The following is an 18,148-nucleotide window of genomic DNA, read 5'->3' on the forward strand; positions in this document are numbered from 1 at the left end:
GTAAATTTCACACTCAAGACCAAAAGCCAGGAAAAATAGAGCGATCATGTGAAGGCAGAGGAGCAGAGGGTGAGATGCTGCAGTAACAGCAGCACAGATAACACGCCGACACCATCGGATCACTCGTGGCAGGGTTTATATTGCTGTGGAGTCTGGTTAAATCAGTGGTAAGAGGCCGTTTGTCTGACATCTGATGAGAGTTTGGTACTTGGCTGTTCTGTCGCAGTTGAACATGTATAAACTGACCCTGAATATCAGTTGCAGTTTGCTTTGTAGTGTCACTACAGTCACACAGTCCAACGTCTGGCGTCTGTGGTTTGTCACTGATGTTGTTATTCACGCTGACAGCTTTGTAAGAACATGTCTGCTTTTGTTGTTAGAAAAAATATAATAACCCCAAATAAATCCCAGTGTGTGTGTGTGTGTGTGTGTGTGTGTGTGTGTGTGTGTGTGTGTGTGTGTGTGAGACACCAGCAGCTACAGTTTGTATTACTTTGTCACTAATGTCATTCTTCTGTCACTGGCGCCATCATTCATTCGGAGGGATGATCCCGTATCATCATAGCCGTTTTGTTGTCGTTGCTGGATGAATAAAAGATTACACCGGATTGGTGGATAATTCTAACGTAACACCAGCTGCAGTTTATCAGCAGAATGCACTGCAATTAAGAAAACATGCTATTATTGTTATTTTTGTTTTCTGGCGTGATAAAACTCCCTGCGAGTTGCATAAACAAACATATGTGATATTTGTGTTAACCCATTACTTTGTGCCACCAGCTGTAGTGTTTCATTAGTGTCACTGGTCTACCGCTGTCATAATTCACAGTGCTGTTTATCTGACAGTTTAATTGTGAAAATAAATAAATGACTATTGACTGAAACGATAACAAGGGGGAAGGAGCGGCTTTTTACTTTGTCGCTGATTATTGTACTTTATTGAGCCCCGTGGGGAAATTGCTCTCTGCATTTAACCCATTCACTCAGTGAAGCAGTGGGCAGCCATTGGGCGCCCGGGGAGCAGTGTGTAGGGACGGTACCTTGCTCAGGGGTACCTCAGGGTAGCTGTTAAGGGGAATCGAACCCCCGATCTTCCGATCATGGGGCAACCACTCTACCTACTGAGCTATCCCTGATGTGTCACTAGAACGAGCTTTCCCAAGAATCCTTTTCAAACACGGTAAAAGCAAAGTGATGTTTAGCAGCACAGTTGAGGGTAATAATCGAACAATAATTTCCACTGTTAAAGGCTGGATGATTAAGAGGACCAAAAAAAAAAAAAACCCTTCTTATTCTTACAGGTGCCAAATTTACAATATAAAAATTCTCAGAGATTAAAGTCACAAATTTGTGAGAAAAGACGAATTTTTCTTCTGTCAACGAAGCAAATGTGATGCAGTTCTTTTATTATAACTTTTTTTTCACAAATACATTACTTTATAAACTCAAATTACATCTACAGCACAGTAGTAGTGCATATTTTTTTCTAGTAAACCTACAAATTAAGACTTTAAATTTGTTTTTCTCCCCAAAATATTACTCTTCTAGAAAAGAAAATCACACAATTACGCAGCCATAATTTGATGACACAACTTTTGGCAGGTTGCTATTTCTGATTCAAATTGCCACATTTTCAAATAAAATTTTGAATTGTGCTCTGCACCATAAAACTAGCTCTGGTCTGCTGGTTGGCTGCAGTTTGAAAGGCCCATTTGTTTTAAGTCCCAAAGAAGGAGCGGGCAGTGGATAATAGCTGGCAGTGTGTTACCAAGTTACAATGGACAATTTTAAATGGACCATCCAACAGAAAAGTAAATGCATTATCAGAACTGCCGATGCTGGAAACATTCCTCGCAGATTTTGGTTCATATTAACATGATAGCGTCACAAAATTTCATCATCAGATCTCAGCTCTATTGGACTGACAACTGGTGACCATCTATTTGAATACAGTGAACTCATTGTCATGTTCGAGAATGTCTTCATTGGTACATTGTGTTCATAAGGGGATGGACATGATCAGCAGCAGTACTCAGGTACACTATGGGATTTTAATTGGCACTAAGTCACCTAAAGTGTGCCAAGAAGTCATTCACCAGATCATTACACCACCAGCAGCATGAACCACGGATACATAGCAGGATGGATCCATGTGTTCCTGCTGTTTCTGACCCTACCGCGTGAATATCGTCACAGAAATTAAGACTCATCAGACCAGCAAACATTTTTCCGGTCGTCTATTGTTCAGGTTTGTTGAGCCTGAGCAAATTATAGCTTCAGTTACCCTTTCTCTGCTGACAGCAATAACACCCAGTGTGGTTTTCTACTGCGGTAGGCGATCTGTTTCAAGGTTTTACCAGTTGTGCATTCAGAGATATATATCCTGGTTGAAACAACTAGTTATTTGAGTTATTGTAGCTTTCCTATCAGCTTGAAATAGTCTCCTCTGACCTCTAGCATCAACAGGGCATTTTCACCCAGAGAACTAACTCTCACTAGATACCTTCTTGTTTTCAGATCATTTTCTTTAAACCCTATAGATCATTGGGTGGGCAAATCCCTGTCGATCAGCAGATTCTGAAACACTCAGCCTGACCAGCCTGTCTGGCACCAACAACCATGTCATGTTCAAAATCACTCAAAATCATCATTCTGATACTTGATTTGAACTTCAGCAGGTCATCTTGACATTGCAGCAACTCAATGCCTAAAAGCGTTGAGTTGTTGCCATGTGATTGGCTAATTTGATATTTGTTTTTAAGTGCCATTCAAGAGGTCTAGTGTATATTTTCTATTCAACACAGTTCAAGTGAAAACGCAAGTAAGTAAGTAAGTAAAGTAATGACTACCCCTCTGTCTGCTCTGTTTCTCATCTATGTACAAAAAAGCCTGACTCCCGTGTGGGTTGCAGAACATCAAAGGGATTTTTGCACCACAATAAAAGCGTCACAGATTATTCTGTTCACAACTAGACTTTCTTAATTCTCGCACTTGCTCTGGTTCTTAGTCTGGGTTGTAATTGCTTCTCTGTTGCCAGAGGTCTCTCTTTTTGCAGTTGTTACTTACTCAGGCAGATGTTGTCGTGGAAAAAAGTGAGAAAGTCGCTGCATTGTTCCCTGTGGTTGCCACTCGCTGCGCAGGAGCACCAGGGTCCCACATTGGAGGTGGAGTTGTCAAGGTAGTTGGGAGTTATTGTGCTTCCTGTTGAGGGCAGGAGAGGTGGAAAACAACACATTTCTGTATGTTTACAGGCGTACTGAGCCAACACATCTCCTCACATTACTATCTTTACGATGCAGTGATTGAATCTGACCTTAAGCGAGCTCGCATAAAAAGGAAGCTATCTCTTTGATTTAGCCGAACTGTGCGGAATATTTAACATCTTTTTTGTTATTCAAGCTATTCCGCCCGTCTCCCCGTGAAACACTCTGCTCGTAAGCGCCTCATAAAAACTGCAGTTTCCAAAGAAAACCCCCCAAAAAGTTGTCTGACTGAGAAGTTTGATGTCATTCGAGCTGAATTCTGGCTGATTTAATCTTGTTACGCTTAGCCTGATTATGACCTTACTCTGATTACGATAATCAAATAAAGGCATTTACATGGCAATTTCTATCATTGCCCTAATCATGTTAAGACTGAGTTATTAGTGCGTATGTAAATGTATTCATTGAGAGGGAAAGTGAAAGGAATTTAAAAAGAGGAACGGATGAAAATGGAGTGAATGCGCAGACGGGCAGGTTAGTTAGTGCCGCAGCCGGACACCAGCTGGGACCGAGTCAGGCAAAGAAATCTTACTGTATTATGTCTTGGTTTGAAAATAGCAAACACACAGCTAAAAATACTCTGTCTGTGTAACTGGTGATTATTCAAAAATGTGATTTTCATCGTGGGTGAATTTATCATACATACAGTGCATCGCTGCTAGCTTATCCTCTTGATCTCTTGCAACCTTCCTACTTTGTTGATGTTACAACAGATCCAAGCATCCAAGTACCGCAGCAGTTGTTTAGGTTTTCTTTTACACTTATGAACTCCCCAAACATACGCATCCACCACATGCGCCAGCCTGGCAAACTCTGATAAGAGCAGCGGCCTGAGACACAAAATTCAGGCGCCGTCAGAGTCTTTCTTTTCGTTTTGAATCTTTTCAACCGTTCAGTGGGAAATGATTGGAAAGTCATTCCCTGGGAAGCCTTCTAGTTTGTATTTTTTAAAGAGGGTGAGGCAAAACAAAACAAAACAAAAAGTTCTGATTTACCTCTATTGATTTTTCTGGGACTTCCAAACAACAGCACCTCAGAGTTTCACTTCGTCTTGAGTTGTCTACAATGGCCAATCTGTGCTGCACAGCTTTCTGTCTCCGTCTTCCTTTATCTGTCTACTTCACTTTCCAACAACCCCCCTCTCCCCCACACACCCTTCTTTTTGCAGTACTTCACTTGGGTATTGTTGTCCAATAATGACATGTTTGAACTGGGTGCTTTTTAACAACCTTTTGTGCATTATGTGATCCTTTGTTAAGTTTTTGTACGAAGCACAATAGGCCGTGTTCTGCGCCTCTACCCAGTCCCGCTCATTGTCACGTCAGGGATAATTCTCTCAAAACAGCGGTCAATAGTTGTAATTGCACTACTTATAATGCCAACGATTTGGCTGGGCACGCTGTAGCCACATTAATCAGCACTTCATCGATTCCTAAAGCACGCTCCTCATCACAATCCTTGATTCATTCTTTTGAGCCCTGTTCAGCGCACTTGTCTGCTCTTGGCCTTCCTCCCTCGAAAACCTTTTGTTCCCAATCTATCACCGAAGGTGGGCGAGCCGGAGCTGGTGCAGAAAGATTTAGTTCTTACCTATCAGGCCGGTGTATGCGAGCAGACATTGCCCGTAGTTCTCCTGCTTGCAGCCACTGGCACTCTGCTCGGAGGGCTGGCAATCATGCTGGAACTGTGCCCAGCGAGACCTGTGGGAGCAATAACATGCCATCCATCATTTACTTGTGCTTGGCTGCTGCACACATCATGTCAATGAGTGGTGGCCAGCGCTGGTGCTTTCTCTCATCTAACCCCAGAATGTAGGTTTGAAAACCACCACGCTCATCTACCTGCTTGTGCTCCCCGTAACAACTCCCTCTGCCCTTCAAGATCTCCCGCTCTACAGCACTTCAACCCTACTCCAGTCACCCATGGTGACATTCATCCCCCTTTATTCTTTCTTCCTATTTTTTCCTCCCTGGCAGTCGTCTTCTGGAAAGCTGCCAGGCTGTAAAGAGTCAATGAGGGGCAAAGATAGGCCTTAGCTCTGCTCTCTTAATACTGTGGGTGCTGTCTGGCAGGCCTGGCGACGAGGAGATTAGACAAATATGGATCTTTCATATAAATACTTCCTCCCACAGCAGCTTTGCCTTCCCGCCTTACCTTTCCTGCCAGCCGCACAGACATCCAACCTCATCACCGTCATCGTGCGAGGCTATCGAGGCCATCATATTGCATCATTGGCCCCCGCCGACTGGCATTTGCGACGGGATCCCCTCAGGGCACCACAACTCTCCACTTTGCCCTCATTTGTCATGTCATTGTAATGATGTGTGTAAAACTCATAGGCTGTGCGCTAAGTGAAGGCATCCTCCGCAGGCAGCCAGTTAATGCCGGCTGACTGGTGCGCGATTGGTGGGCCGTGCAGGGGCCTTGAGATGCTCTATCCGTCGGGGCGGCAGTGGAGAATAATGCCTGATCGATAGCCGTGACAGATGAAGCCCTTTGTCTTCCTGACATTTGAAGAGGAACTAGATTAAATGCTGGCGACCATTTGCTGTCAGTAAGAGGAGGCTGACTGGATGCTTCTGAGAACTCCGTGTTCCTGGGAGAAACACACCCTATGAATCCTAATGACCTCATAAGGCATTGTTAGTTTTCTGACTGGACGCTTTACAACCCATTTAAATTTGAATTAAATCCTTTGGTAGTCACATACATGGGGACATAAACGCCGGATAACTAAGCTTTCTCAGATGACTCACCATGCAAGGAGGGTCACTTTTTCTACAAACTATTTTCTGATCCTGACGATGTCTTCACTGCTGTTAATAAACATTTTTCCAAGCAACTTGCCAGGAAAACCATGCGTGAATCCCCAGTGAGAAAGGCTGTTCCAATAATGACTATTTCACATGGCTGCTTCACTTGGAAAATGAATGCAGAATTTAATTGAGCTAATTAAACACAGTTAATGAGTATAACAATTGCATTAATTAAACACAACTGACTAATTAAATCTAAATGAACATATCACCCTAGCCAGACACATCTTCCAAGATATACACGACGCTATTTATTGTCCTGAGGGAAAGTCAGCGAGCGAGGCCACCATCAACAGAGCACTTCAAATTAAACCAGACAGCGGTGACGATGACGCCACATCTTGTACTCGGTCAGAAAAAATAAATCAACATGACACAACTTGCAACTTAGCTTGTCACCTGTCAGCAAACTCGTCAGCTTAGTCACTAATGGGACAGTAAACCCTTACAGTTTACACTCAACACCTCGTGTACTCTGGGAAAGGCGGTGAATAAAGCATGGCTCTGTTCCCTCAGTGGTCAATAAGACTGGCTGTTATTGCTCAGTGTTGACCAAATGCACCAACTGTAGAGGTAGTTATGAAGTAAACTGTAGTCGGAATCAAACTTGGCGAGCCTGTTTTGCTGTCATCAGTATTTTCGTCCAATATTCCGTCGTCTGTGCGCCTTTTGCCCGTCTTTATCTTTTTGCCTTTTATTGGCCGCTCTCAGTTATTGCTTTTTCTTTGGAACTCTGCCTAGACAACCGGCATCCTGGAGTTACCTCTTCACTGCTGACATTGCGACTGGTGTTTTGCAGCCGCCATTTAATAAAGCTGCCAGTTGAGAACCTATAAAGGGTCTGTTTGTCGAACTGGAGACTCTGACGTGCCTTTGTTCTTGCTCAGTTTCTCCCCCACAGCCTCTCGCTTGTTTTTTCTAGTAAGAGCCAGTTTTTCCAGTTATGTAAAAGGAACATTATGCATCGTTATGTGAGTTGTTTTTTTACTGGGTTCATTACTTGTTTGTTTGGGTATTATGACACTAACTGAAACCACAGCAGGTGATGTTTTCGGCACCCAACTAGAAGATGATAATGGCTTTTTTCTTATAATAATCAATTAGCCTTTTAACAGGATACAGTTGCGTTCGGCTAACTGAGCAGGGAAAGTTACATCTATGTCCACACTGCACTGAAAACACTGAATGATTTCCATGAATCTCCAATTGTTCTTTACCACATGTCTGTTCAATTCAGTTATATTATAAATCTAAACAAAAGTGGCTTCCTTCAAAAACAAAGACCTCCCTAAGTAGCCCCAAACCTTTTGAGCAGTACAATAAATCAGGTGTTACTTTATCTTATTTTAACTGTCTTGTTTTCTTTTTAGGTGAGTGGTTGAAGGTTCTCTGGTTGAAGCGGACATCCACCCGTCCGCTCCACACCCTCAGATTTCTGCATGCAACACTTTTTCTGGGTGCACTGGCCTTGGAGCCTAGATACCAAACTTTAATTATATTGATGCTAATGATCATAAATAATAAAACTGCTCTATGTCTGCTTGATGTGTGTGTGGGGACTGTTTGCTAACACTTTAGCAAACCTCTTTTATGTGCAGCTTGTCTTTCAGCTAGTGGTCAAAATTAATGGCTACAATTTCCATGTAAGAAACTACCGATCGCATTATTCTTCTCGTGTCCTCGCTCGGTTACTGTGTGATTGTTATGGTATTCAGGAGCCCTGTCATTTAAAATGAATCAAGCTTTAAATTTTTCATCGTAAAAAGCAGAAAGTCAAAGAGAAAAAAAAAGCTGGTGTTAAAAGCGTACGACAAGGCAAGACTCAAATAGTTTCCTCAAGAGCCGACAGATCAAAGAAGATCTGCGATGTGTCAGTAACCTCAGGCGAGTGTTTACCAACAAGTTTAACAAAAGAACTCGATAAGCTGATACAGTCTTTAAAGCCTGTTTCTCCATTTAAGTGGGAGTTTACTTTCAGCTTCTACACGTCAGATAACATTTATCTCAGTTTTAAGTCTTTGAGCATCATTTTAAAGAACGGGCACCTTCTGAATCAATCTGTTTGTCCTGGATTAGTTATTTCAAGTGTTCTGAATAAGCGTCTGAGCAGGATGTGATAACCATGACGTGAAACATTTAACAAAGTGATTTTACTTTTAGGTCAAAATATGGAAAAAGAACTTTTGTGAGCCTTTAATAGAAGCTGCAGCTGCTGAAAATGATTCTCAATTTAGTGTGAAAAGTGATGTCAACTCTAGAAATTATGTGTGAAATGTTTTTAGCAGGAGGCAGCATGTAAGACCAGATTTTTTTCTTTCACATTTCTACCTGCACACATAGTCTGCCTTGCAGATCCGCAGCTGAGCCAAACAGTTGGGCTTTTCCTTGTCTTCGTAGGAGCAGGACGGCACGATGGTTTGCCTGCGGCGCTCTGCGCAGGCTGTGTCGGTGCAGGGACAGAACAGCAGCTCGTTGGTGTATTCAGGGGGGACGCGGTCGAAGAACTTCCTCAGCGCCTTGTTGCACTTTGCTCGATTGCACGGCCCCGAGCGGGCAGACGGCTGGATGCAGGAGGAGACGTACTCCGTACGAAGCTTCTGACACGTCTCATCTATGTTACACGCCTTGGCAGCGTCCAGGCAGCGGTTCACTGTCGTCACTTCAGACTCTGAAAGGAAGAAAGAAGACACAAGTGAGCGGCAGAAAGGCTTACATCCTCGTGTGCAGAAAATCAAATCTCAAGCAATGTTTACAAATGATTTGAAGCACTAATTGGAGTTAGGATCGACTCGCCGGCCCTCACCTCTACACTCGGATGCAGAGTTGCATTTACAAGTGCAAAAAACCCCCAAAACAAAACAAAACAAAACAAAACAAAACAAAACAAAAAACCAAAAAAAAAACAAAACAAAAAACAAACAAAACCAAACAAGATGTCTTGAAGAAGAAAATAAACCAAAATGATGATTGTATGTAACAGGCCTCCCATGTTGTATGAGTGCGGGCACTGGATGTGTTTCAGCCAAGGCCTAATGGCTGAATATTTCATTCTGCTGGGTTAATGCAGAGTGGCAGCGCTGAAAAAGCTGCTCCTCCATCTCTCCAGCCGCACAACAAGGCCTGTAATTACTGTTCCTTCCCCCCTTCATCCATCTATCCATCTCCCCAGCACTCCCTCCCTACATCTGGGCCCATTCCTCACTCACCTGACTCCCTCCTTCCCTCGCCGCCCTCCTCCCTCGCTATGTGCCTGCCACCCGCGATGCCGCTATCGAGTCGAATTTCCCAGAGGAACCCACCCGAGGGATTAATAAAGTTCTATCTTATCTTATCTTATCGCCCCCACTCCATCTGTCTCGTCCCTTCCCCTGCTTAGCTCTCTCTCCCATCCATTCTTCCTCAACTTTGTCCATCTCTGCCTCCCTCAGTGCCCATGCTCCTGCTGACTTCTCGAGTAATGAGCCACCTTCTGTGGAGGCAGTGGAAACCCCTTTCATAAGCACCTTTTTCCCCATTGTATTATTTCCCAATCCATCATTATATGTGTGCGTGTGTGTTTTTTTCCTAAGCGACCTTCCAGTCAATACGGCCATGATGACGCTCAGCTCCTCTGGCAGATAGTGCTGCTCATTAGTTTGTAAAGTGCCTGTAGTTGCGTCTCCTGGTGAGTTTGACTCTCACCAAGCTGTCATATAAAATATGAATGGCCTCAGAGAGAAGGCAAACAACCCATCGCAAAGCACAGGTTATTCCCAGCTTAACCAAGTAGCCAGCGGAGGGCAAGGGTGGAGTGCAGGTTGGAAAACTGGATCCAGTATCTGCATACTTGGGGAGGAGAATACTCCCACACGCTTGAGTGTGAAATCCTTCACGCCATGGTTTTGTAACCTGTTATTTATTCAAAGGAGGCTCGCTGAGCATGCAGCACACTTATGTGTCATGCACTCGCATCCAAAAGTTACCCACAGCCCGGCGCTGCCACCGGGCCGACTGTAGATCGAACATACCGAGGATTATTATCCAGTCTCACACCAGATTCTGTAATGTTCAGGATTACGCGTCTAAATTTTAATTACGTGGTGCCAGTCTCTCTGTGTTTGGACAGTGACACATTCAGCTGTTTTGGCACCATCCTTCTAGCACAATGGATTTGAAAAATAGAAAGCAACTGAGCGTAAAGTACCTAAGCCTTAAAGGAAAACTCCAGCATTTGTCTATGAAAATCAAAAAAATGTGTGTCCAAAAAAAGAAAAGGAAAAAAAAAACCACAATCGCAAACTGCATGCTTGAAAAAGTGACGTGGAAATGTCTGTAGTTTAAAGGATGTGAAAGAAAGAGTGGATTATGCCACGTGAAACTTCTCAACTTCTTTTGTTCTGCGGTAAGCTTTCTCGCTTTCTCTCCCTTTAAAGCCACCAGTGTCTCTGAACGTGGTCAGATCCTTATTACACAAACAGAAGCCTTTTTAAAGACCACCTTGAAATATTACACAGTATAACAATGACTGTTCAGCTGATCTGGATGGAAACACAACACAAGCATTTTCTTCTTACCTTTGCTAAGTTTTTTGGTAGCGTATGAGTGCGTGCATGTCACTTTCTGTAAACATAATAGCTCAATTCACTCACTGGGCCCACGTCCTCATTTTAGATTTGACAGCATTTTAGTGGTAAAGGTGAACGCTTGGACATGAATTGAGCTGCGGTTTGGGGGAAGGCCTCGAAGGGGACTGGCGACGGCTCCCAGGCCTGGCAGATCCACATGTACTAAATAAAGTGAAGAAGTTAAAGAATTGAAAGGGGAAGGGAGGGAGGGGCACGTAAACGAGAATGACAGCTTGCAGAACTGGGAGCACGTAGATGAGAGCCGGAGGGAGCGTGTTTGGAGGCGTGGTCCCGCTCCTGAAATTCCAATATATAATCTCCAAAAAGTTTATAATGGATTCTGATAAAACTTTGTAGGGGTGTAGAGTGGGGTCATATTAACAAGCCATTCAACTTTGCCGTAAATCCACCAAGGTCTTCAAGGAAAACAGACAAAAAGCCTCATAACTTGAAACTATGATTCTCACAGATGAGGTGTGTAATGTCAACACATAGAAAGTAACATATAAAGATTTAAAATATCATGCCACATTTGACCTCTGACCTTCAAGGTCTTTAGACTGATCTGGAGGTCAGAGTGATAAGAATGCTAATTACAATATATACTGTTACACCCCGGCCTAGGCAACCGGGGTGCAACGTAGAAAAACAAAGATAAGGAAAATAAAACCAGGAAGGCTCTCCACCAAAATCCCAAAACGAAAATATCCCATGACGAAAGTATTAACAAACCCATTCACAACTATTTACAACAGACTATTTATTTACCACAAAACACCAAACTATTTACAACACGGGGGAGATCGCGACCATGACACACTGAAACACAAGGCTTAAATACATAGAGGGAGCAATCAGGAAATGGACCACAGGAGGGAAACACAGCTGGGGCAAATTAGAACTGACGAGACAGGGAAAATGTAACCTGAACACACTAAGATAACACAGACTTTCAAAGTAAAACAGGAAACACATAACAGTCACGCCAAAAGCAACACACCGACCACACCAAAACGTAACAGTTCCCCCCACCCAAAAATCAAACATGTAACCCCAAGTGAAAAGTTTGATTCAGACAAACGAAGGCTGAAGTGAAGGCAGACGAAGCTGATGGAGGCTGGAGCGGTCCCACGGACCCTCCAGCAGACGACGAAGGCTGGGGCGGTCCCTCGGACCCCCCAGCGAAGGCGGTTGAAGGCTGGAGCGGTCCCACGGACCCCCCAGCGAAGGCAGACGAAGCTGATGGAGGCTGGAGCGGTCCCACGGACCCTCCAGCAGACGACGAAGGCTGGAGCAGTCCCACGGACCCTCCAGCGAAGGCAGACGAGCAGCTCACTAGCTGCACACATGGACACGCAGCCCACCAGCTGCACACACGGACACGCAGCCCACCAGCTGCACACACGGACACGCAGCCCACCAGCTGCAGAAGGCTGGAGCGGTCCCTCGGATCCTCCAGCGAAGGCGGATGAAGGCTGGAGCGGTCCCACGGACCCTCCAGCAGACGACGAAGGCTGAGGCGGTCCCTCGGACCCCCCAGCGAAGGCAAATGAAGACCGAAGCGGTCCCACGGACCCTCCAGCGGAGGCAGATGAAACTGATGGAGGCTGGAGCGGTCCCACGGACCCTCCAACGAAGGCGGATGAAGGCTGGAGCGGTCCCCGGGCCCTCCAGCGAAGACAGACGGAGGCTGAAGCGGTCCCTCCCTCGGACCCTCCAGCAACGGCGAACGGCTGAAGCGGCCCCCGGGCCCTCCAGCGAAGACAGACGGCTGAAGCGGTCCCTCCGTCGGACCCTCCAGCGATAGGACGAGCCCCCATATGTTACACCCCGGCCTAGGCAACCGGGGTGCAACGTAGAAAAACAAAGATAAGGAAAATAAAACCAGGAAGGCTCTCCACCAAAATCCCAAAACGAAAATATCCCATGACGAAAGTATTAACAAACCCATTCACAACTATTTACAACAGACTATTTATTTACCACAAACCACCAAACTATTTACAACACGGGGGAGATCGCGACCATGACACACTGAAACACAAGGCTTAAATACATAGAGGGAGCAATCAGGAAATGGACCACAGGAGGGAAACACAGCTGGGGCAAATTAGAACTGACGAGACAGGGAAAATGTAACCTGAACACACTAAGATAACACAGACTTTCAAAGTAAAACAGGAAACACATAACAGTCACGCCAAAAGCAACACACCGACCACACCAAAACGTAACAATACACATAGATTTGTATTAACAATAAATAGGTATATAGGGGATATGGGGATTCTGAAACTCTGGAACTTTGACCTCTTCTCTCTTCGTCGAGGTCAAATAAGGTCAAACTTTAATAAAATGTCTTTTACTTTTAAAACTGTGTTTAAACGTCTTCTGCTTTGTGTATATTGGCAGGATTTAGGAAATGATACTGGCGTACGGGGATTCACACTATAGTTAGCATCCAAATATCAGGTCAAATTTGACCTCTGACCTCACTTTTACATTTCCCATTTCTTTCAAGTTGACCCCAAAATGTGTTTATATCTTTAAAGAAACCTTTGTGAAGACACAGAGAATGAGCTGCCTTGTTACTAAGAAATATCCTGTATTATAATAGTATATAATAGGCTCAAGGTATTCATGTCCAGTTATTTACAAATCACTGCCTGTTATCCATTACCTACTCCTACATAATGTTTTATAATCAAAGTAATCATCTGTCACGCCTGTGATCTCAGAGTGCCTCTTGTTCCAAAGAGGTTTGTATCTAAAAGGCTGATTGATTTTACAAAGCTTGTGACAAACTTGAAGCATCGCTGTGAGGACAAAAGGACTGATCACACTCGGGTCAACGACGCATTAAAAAAAGTTTCTTTCTTGTTGCCCTACATCTGCTGCGCTTCAACAGAAAGCCTTTTCTCAGCATCACCGAGTTGACTTTAGTTAACTGATTAATTGTTAAAGGGTGAACTGTTCTGTTATTTGAATATTTCGCTAAATATGATGAGCTGGGACTCTGACTTGCATCTTCAAAAAGGGTCATTACTCTGTCTGAGGAGCGATGCTATAAGGGCGGAAAAACATCCATTAATCACGTCTTTGTTGTTTTGGCAGTTGACTTGTCGAGATGCATGGCACGGATGTCAACTATGACCCCTTGTGGAGGTACTGGAGCGAGATTTACCAGAAGGCGGTTACAGTGCGGGCCTGGTGCTGTTGTAATTCACGTCAGCCCAGGATGAGAGGTTTCGTTTTAAAAAAGCAGCATATGTATGTGATCACGCGTAAAAGGTGACAAGCACTAAACCTGAATTGTTTGGTATTTCTTATGGTTTTTGTGTGCATTTCTTTACAGTCTTTACAGATGCAAACACAGTTTCGTGCAAACAGGTGAGCGCGGTTTATCCAATTTGCCTAATCTGTGATCTCACTAAATTATGCACAACAAGCCCGAAGAAAATGAATTGGTTAAGGAGATGAAGGTGAATGTTACAGCATGCACTATGCATTTCTGGGAGCCATGAATGGTGCTGAGCTGATATCGCCACTATAATGCACCGCTGAGATCCTTAGTGGGTTTGAAAAAAGCTGGCTGGGATGTTGCGGGAAGATCCTTGAAAATGAGAGAAGCTGTGCAGAGTAGCTCTGCTGTGGGGGAGTACATGTCTGGTTACAGTATAGAGTTGATACTTTTTTTTACTTTATACAAGTCACTGCATTCACAGGTGGTAGTAATTACTTAGTATAGTGTTCTTATAATCTTAAACCAGCTTGTATGCTCTGTGGTCTTCACTCTAAAGCTCCATTTAGAGGAAAAGCCATGCTCTGCATCTCTGTATTCAGTTACATTGTTACCTGTTACATAACCTGAATTTACCTTTAAGGCTATTATGCAAACTATGGCCTGAACTGCCCTCATCTCACCGTTAAATGCTTTCCCATCCATGAAAAGAGGATGTACAGTTTACCAGTGTCAACTTGCATTAGTTCAGGTTTGGAAACATGAAATTGGTATTTGACACTGATCCCTCATTGGTATTACCGGATGCCAAAATATAGAACTACCTTTAAATCCCATGATAAATACAATAAATATTACAGCTTGTGGGAAGAAGAAACCTCCTGTGGCACAGAGTGCTTCCACTCCACTCCTCACCTCACCTCACCTCTGTACATGACTAAAGTGTACACGCCACATACCTAAATAGTACAAAATTGTGTAAAAACATAGAGACTTCTAATATTTATATTAATGTACTGGTCTCAAAAGAATTAAAGTAACACTTGAAAAATACATCAGATCTCAATGGGAAACAAAAATCATGCCAGATATCAATATTGATATGGACTGAGTATGTGTTAGGAACAGAAGAACGCCACATCGGTTAAATGAAATGGAAACTATCAGAGCAAGGAAGTTTAGTTTGCCAAAATGTTATTGCAGCAACTCAAAACTGTACTCAGTAGTTTGTTTGGCCCCCACATGCATGCCTAACAATGTCGGAGCATGCTCCTAATGAAACAATGGATGGTGTCCTGTGGGATCTCCTCCCAGATCTGGATCGGGACATCACTGAGCTCTCTGAGGGGTAACCTGGATGGACAGAAACATAAAGTCTCTGGAAGTTTCTTCATCCTCCAGTAGCTTCCTGCATACTTTTGCCACATGAGGCCAGGCAATGTCGTTCCTGATGAGGGAATCAGGACCCACTGCACCAGTGTAGCGTCTGACAGTTTCATCCTAATACCTGATGGCAGTCAGGGTGCTGTTGACTAACCTGTAGAGGTTAGTCAAACGTTCCCTCTGGCTTCGTCAGACCCTTTCACATCTGTCACATGTGCTCAGGCTGAACCTGCTCTCATCTGTGAAAAGCACAGGACACCAGTGGCGAATCTTCTACTCTCTGGCAAATGCCAATCAGACACCACCATGCTGAGCAGTGAGCACAGGGCCCACTAGAGGACGCTGGGCCTTCAGGTCACCCTCATGAAGTCTTTTTCTGATTGCTTGGTCAGAGGCATTCACATCAGTGTCCTGCTGGAGGTCATTTTGTAGCTCTGTCAGTGCACAAAGGAGCAGATACCGGTCTTGGTAATGGGTTAAGGACCTTCTACGTCCCTGTCTAGCTCTCCTAGATGAACTGCCTGCCTGCTGGAATCTAGTCCATGCTCTTGAGACTGTGCTGGGAGACACAGCAGATGGCACATATTGATGTGTCATCCTGGAAGGGTTGAACTGCCTGTGTAACCTCTGTAAGGGCCAGGTATCACCTCAAGCTAACAGCAGTGACACTGAGTCTAGCCAAAATGCAAAACTAGTTAAAAAAAAGAGAGTCAGATTTTGTGGGTTGTCTCATTGTTGCCACTCTAGTTCACCTCTTGTTAATGTCATTAACACCAAAGCAGTGGAAACTGATTAACAATCCCCTCTGCTACTTAACTGACCACATCAATATCACAAAGGTTTAATAGATTTGATGCTGGACTTTGCATATTTAACATTTCTAACATTTATTATTTTGTGGTGGTAATTTTTAAACCCACCAATTTTCCTTTTGTTTCTTCTTCTTTCAAGACAATTTGGTTCATTTTCTCGTTGACCTGTTGGGTTTATGCTGGAAAAGGTGCATCAGGTTCTTCCTGATAGTATATCATGACAACTATCATTATACTCTGCTGTAATGCATGAATACCTTCCATAGAAATCACTTCATTTCAGTCATTACATTCACAGACTCTCTGAGTGTAACTGTTGTCAGAAAAACATAAAACACTTAACTTCACGTCCTCTGCAGTGGAAAAAAAGCAACTTGTCAGTTTTGTGCAGCCTCTGTCTTTTCCATTCCTCCAGAAGAAAACAAAGTGTTTTTTATATGAGTCAACAGCTCTGCCATTTTCTTTTTCTCGCCTCCTCTGTCTCTTTCTCCATGTAACCTCTTTTCTTTTCTTCTGTTTCTGTCGTTACTTCACACTCTGGCTTTCAGCTCTTTACCCACTGCAGCTTTGCTGCTTCCAGCTGCATTAAGTAAATAGGTAATTAATCTGTGCCTTGGGGGCTAACAGCAGCACATACCAACCCTGCAGCTTGCCCACAGGCTCGGAGGCAAGACAGAAGCAAAGTGAGACTGTTACTCATCAAACGCTTCACAAAACCACCTGCATATCTGCTCTGTCAAAACAACGCAGAATCACAACTTGATCTGTTATTACTCTGACACGTAGTATAGTATAACCCACTTAGCCTTTTTTTGTTCTTAAAAATAGATACTTAACTTACTTAAATGACTTTTCCCCCCCTGGCCAGGCAGTAACTGTTCATTTGATTACCTGCAGCGATGGAGGCCAGACGAACGTAGTCAGTGCCCCTCTCCTCTGGTTCATATGGGTAGCTCTCCACCAGGCTGAGTCCTGCCAACACAGAGGAAAGAGAGTAGTTAGCTAAATGGCTTTTCTTCTTTTTAAAGATTTTTGCAAAGTCCTAAATCCCAGCGTGTAACACTGTTGAAGGATGTAGTGTTACTCATAAAAGCTATAAATGTGCACAAAGCTGCAAAACATGCAAACCCCTCACATTTGTGTAAATTACCACAGGCTATTAGAAATTAGCTAGTTACAGAAGTTGCTAGAAAATCAACCACACAGTGCTCAACAACCTTACTAGACCATCACACAATGTACGGCTTAATGCCACAGCTCAGCTGCCCTGAATTATATTTAAATGGAAAATTTCAATGAAAATAGTAAAAAGGCAACATGACAAAATCTAATGTTTACAAAAGAAGGATTTTCTTGTAGTTTGATGCTTGCAACACGGACTGTAAAAAAATGTATTATGGTTTAGAAACATTCTTCAGCCGATTCAAAAGCAGGACATCATGAAGGTAGTCAGGCACAGAGAAAAATAAGAGATTTAAGACCCATGAAAGATAACAACAAGCTAAAAATTCAAATCAAAGGTAAACAGACAAATAAAAAACTCTAGAAGAATAAAATAGGGTAAATGGAACAGGGAAAACAAGGAAAGGACACAAGGAAGGAAAGAGACAAAGTTGAGACAGGACTATAGGTGCAGATGAGTAGTGCAAAATTCACTTAGGAGGGTTCGGGAGGAGGCCCCGGGGCAGACCCAGGACATGCTGGAGACATTATATCTCTGGCCTGGGAACGCCTTGGTGGAGGCTGTTTTGTGAGAGGAGGTGGCCGGGGAGCGGGAGGTCTGGGCTTCTCTGCATAGGCTGCTTGACCTGGCCCCGGATAAGCGGAAGAAGGTGGATGGATGGATGGATGGATGGAAGGATGGGTTCTTAACTCATAAGTGCAACTAGTCCAAATAATTTTTGGATTCTGTCATCTGTGGAATGTAAAGTCTCTCAAAGATCCAGAGAAACCAGCTAGAAATCTTCACACAAGGAGAAAAAGGAGCAAATCTTTGAATAACTGTGATCTTCAGATCCTTGTGTGAAGA

General features: G+C 43.7%; 1 protein-coding gene across 1 annotated transcript in view; it reads right to left on the reverse strand.

The window, feature by feature from the left end:
* Positions 1-18,148, reverse strand: part of gfra4a (GDNF family receptor alpha 4a) — a 156,124-nt gene that overhangs the window by 16,196 nt on the left and 121,780 nt on the right. Inside the window, exons 3-6 of the mRNA XM_085441489.1 lie at positions 17,011-17,091; positions 8,408-8,747; positions 4,854-4,963; positions 3,067-3,201 (exon numbers count right to left, since the gene is read on the reverse strand). Coding sequence (XP_085297615.1) covers positions 3,067-3,201; positions 4,854-4,963; positions 8,408-8,747; positions 17,011-17,091 — 666 coding nt within the window. The remainder of the gene's footprint in view (positions 1-3,066; positions 3,202-4,853; positions 4,964-8,407; positions 8,748-17,010; positions 17,092-18,148) is intronic.

The sequence above is a fragment of the Copadichromis virginalis genome, linkage group LG19 (assembly GCF_057382275.1).
Source record: "Copadichromis virginalis isolate Kocher_CV1m ecotype Utaka linkage group LG19, C_Virginalis_male_GT1.1, whole genome shotgun sequence".
NCBI lineage: Eukaryota > Metazoa > Chordata > Actinopteri > Cichliformes > Cichlidae > Copadichromis > Copadichromis virginalis.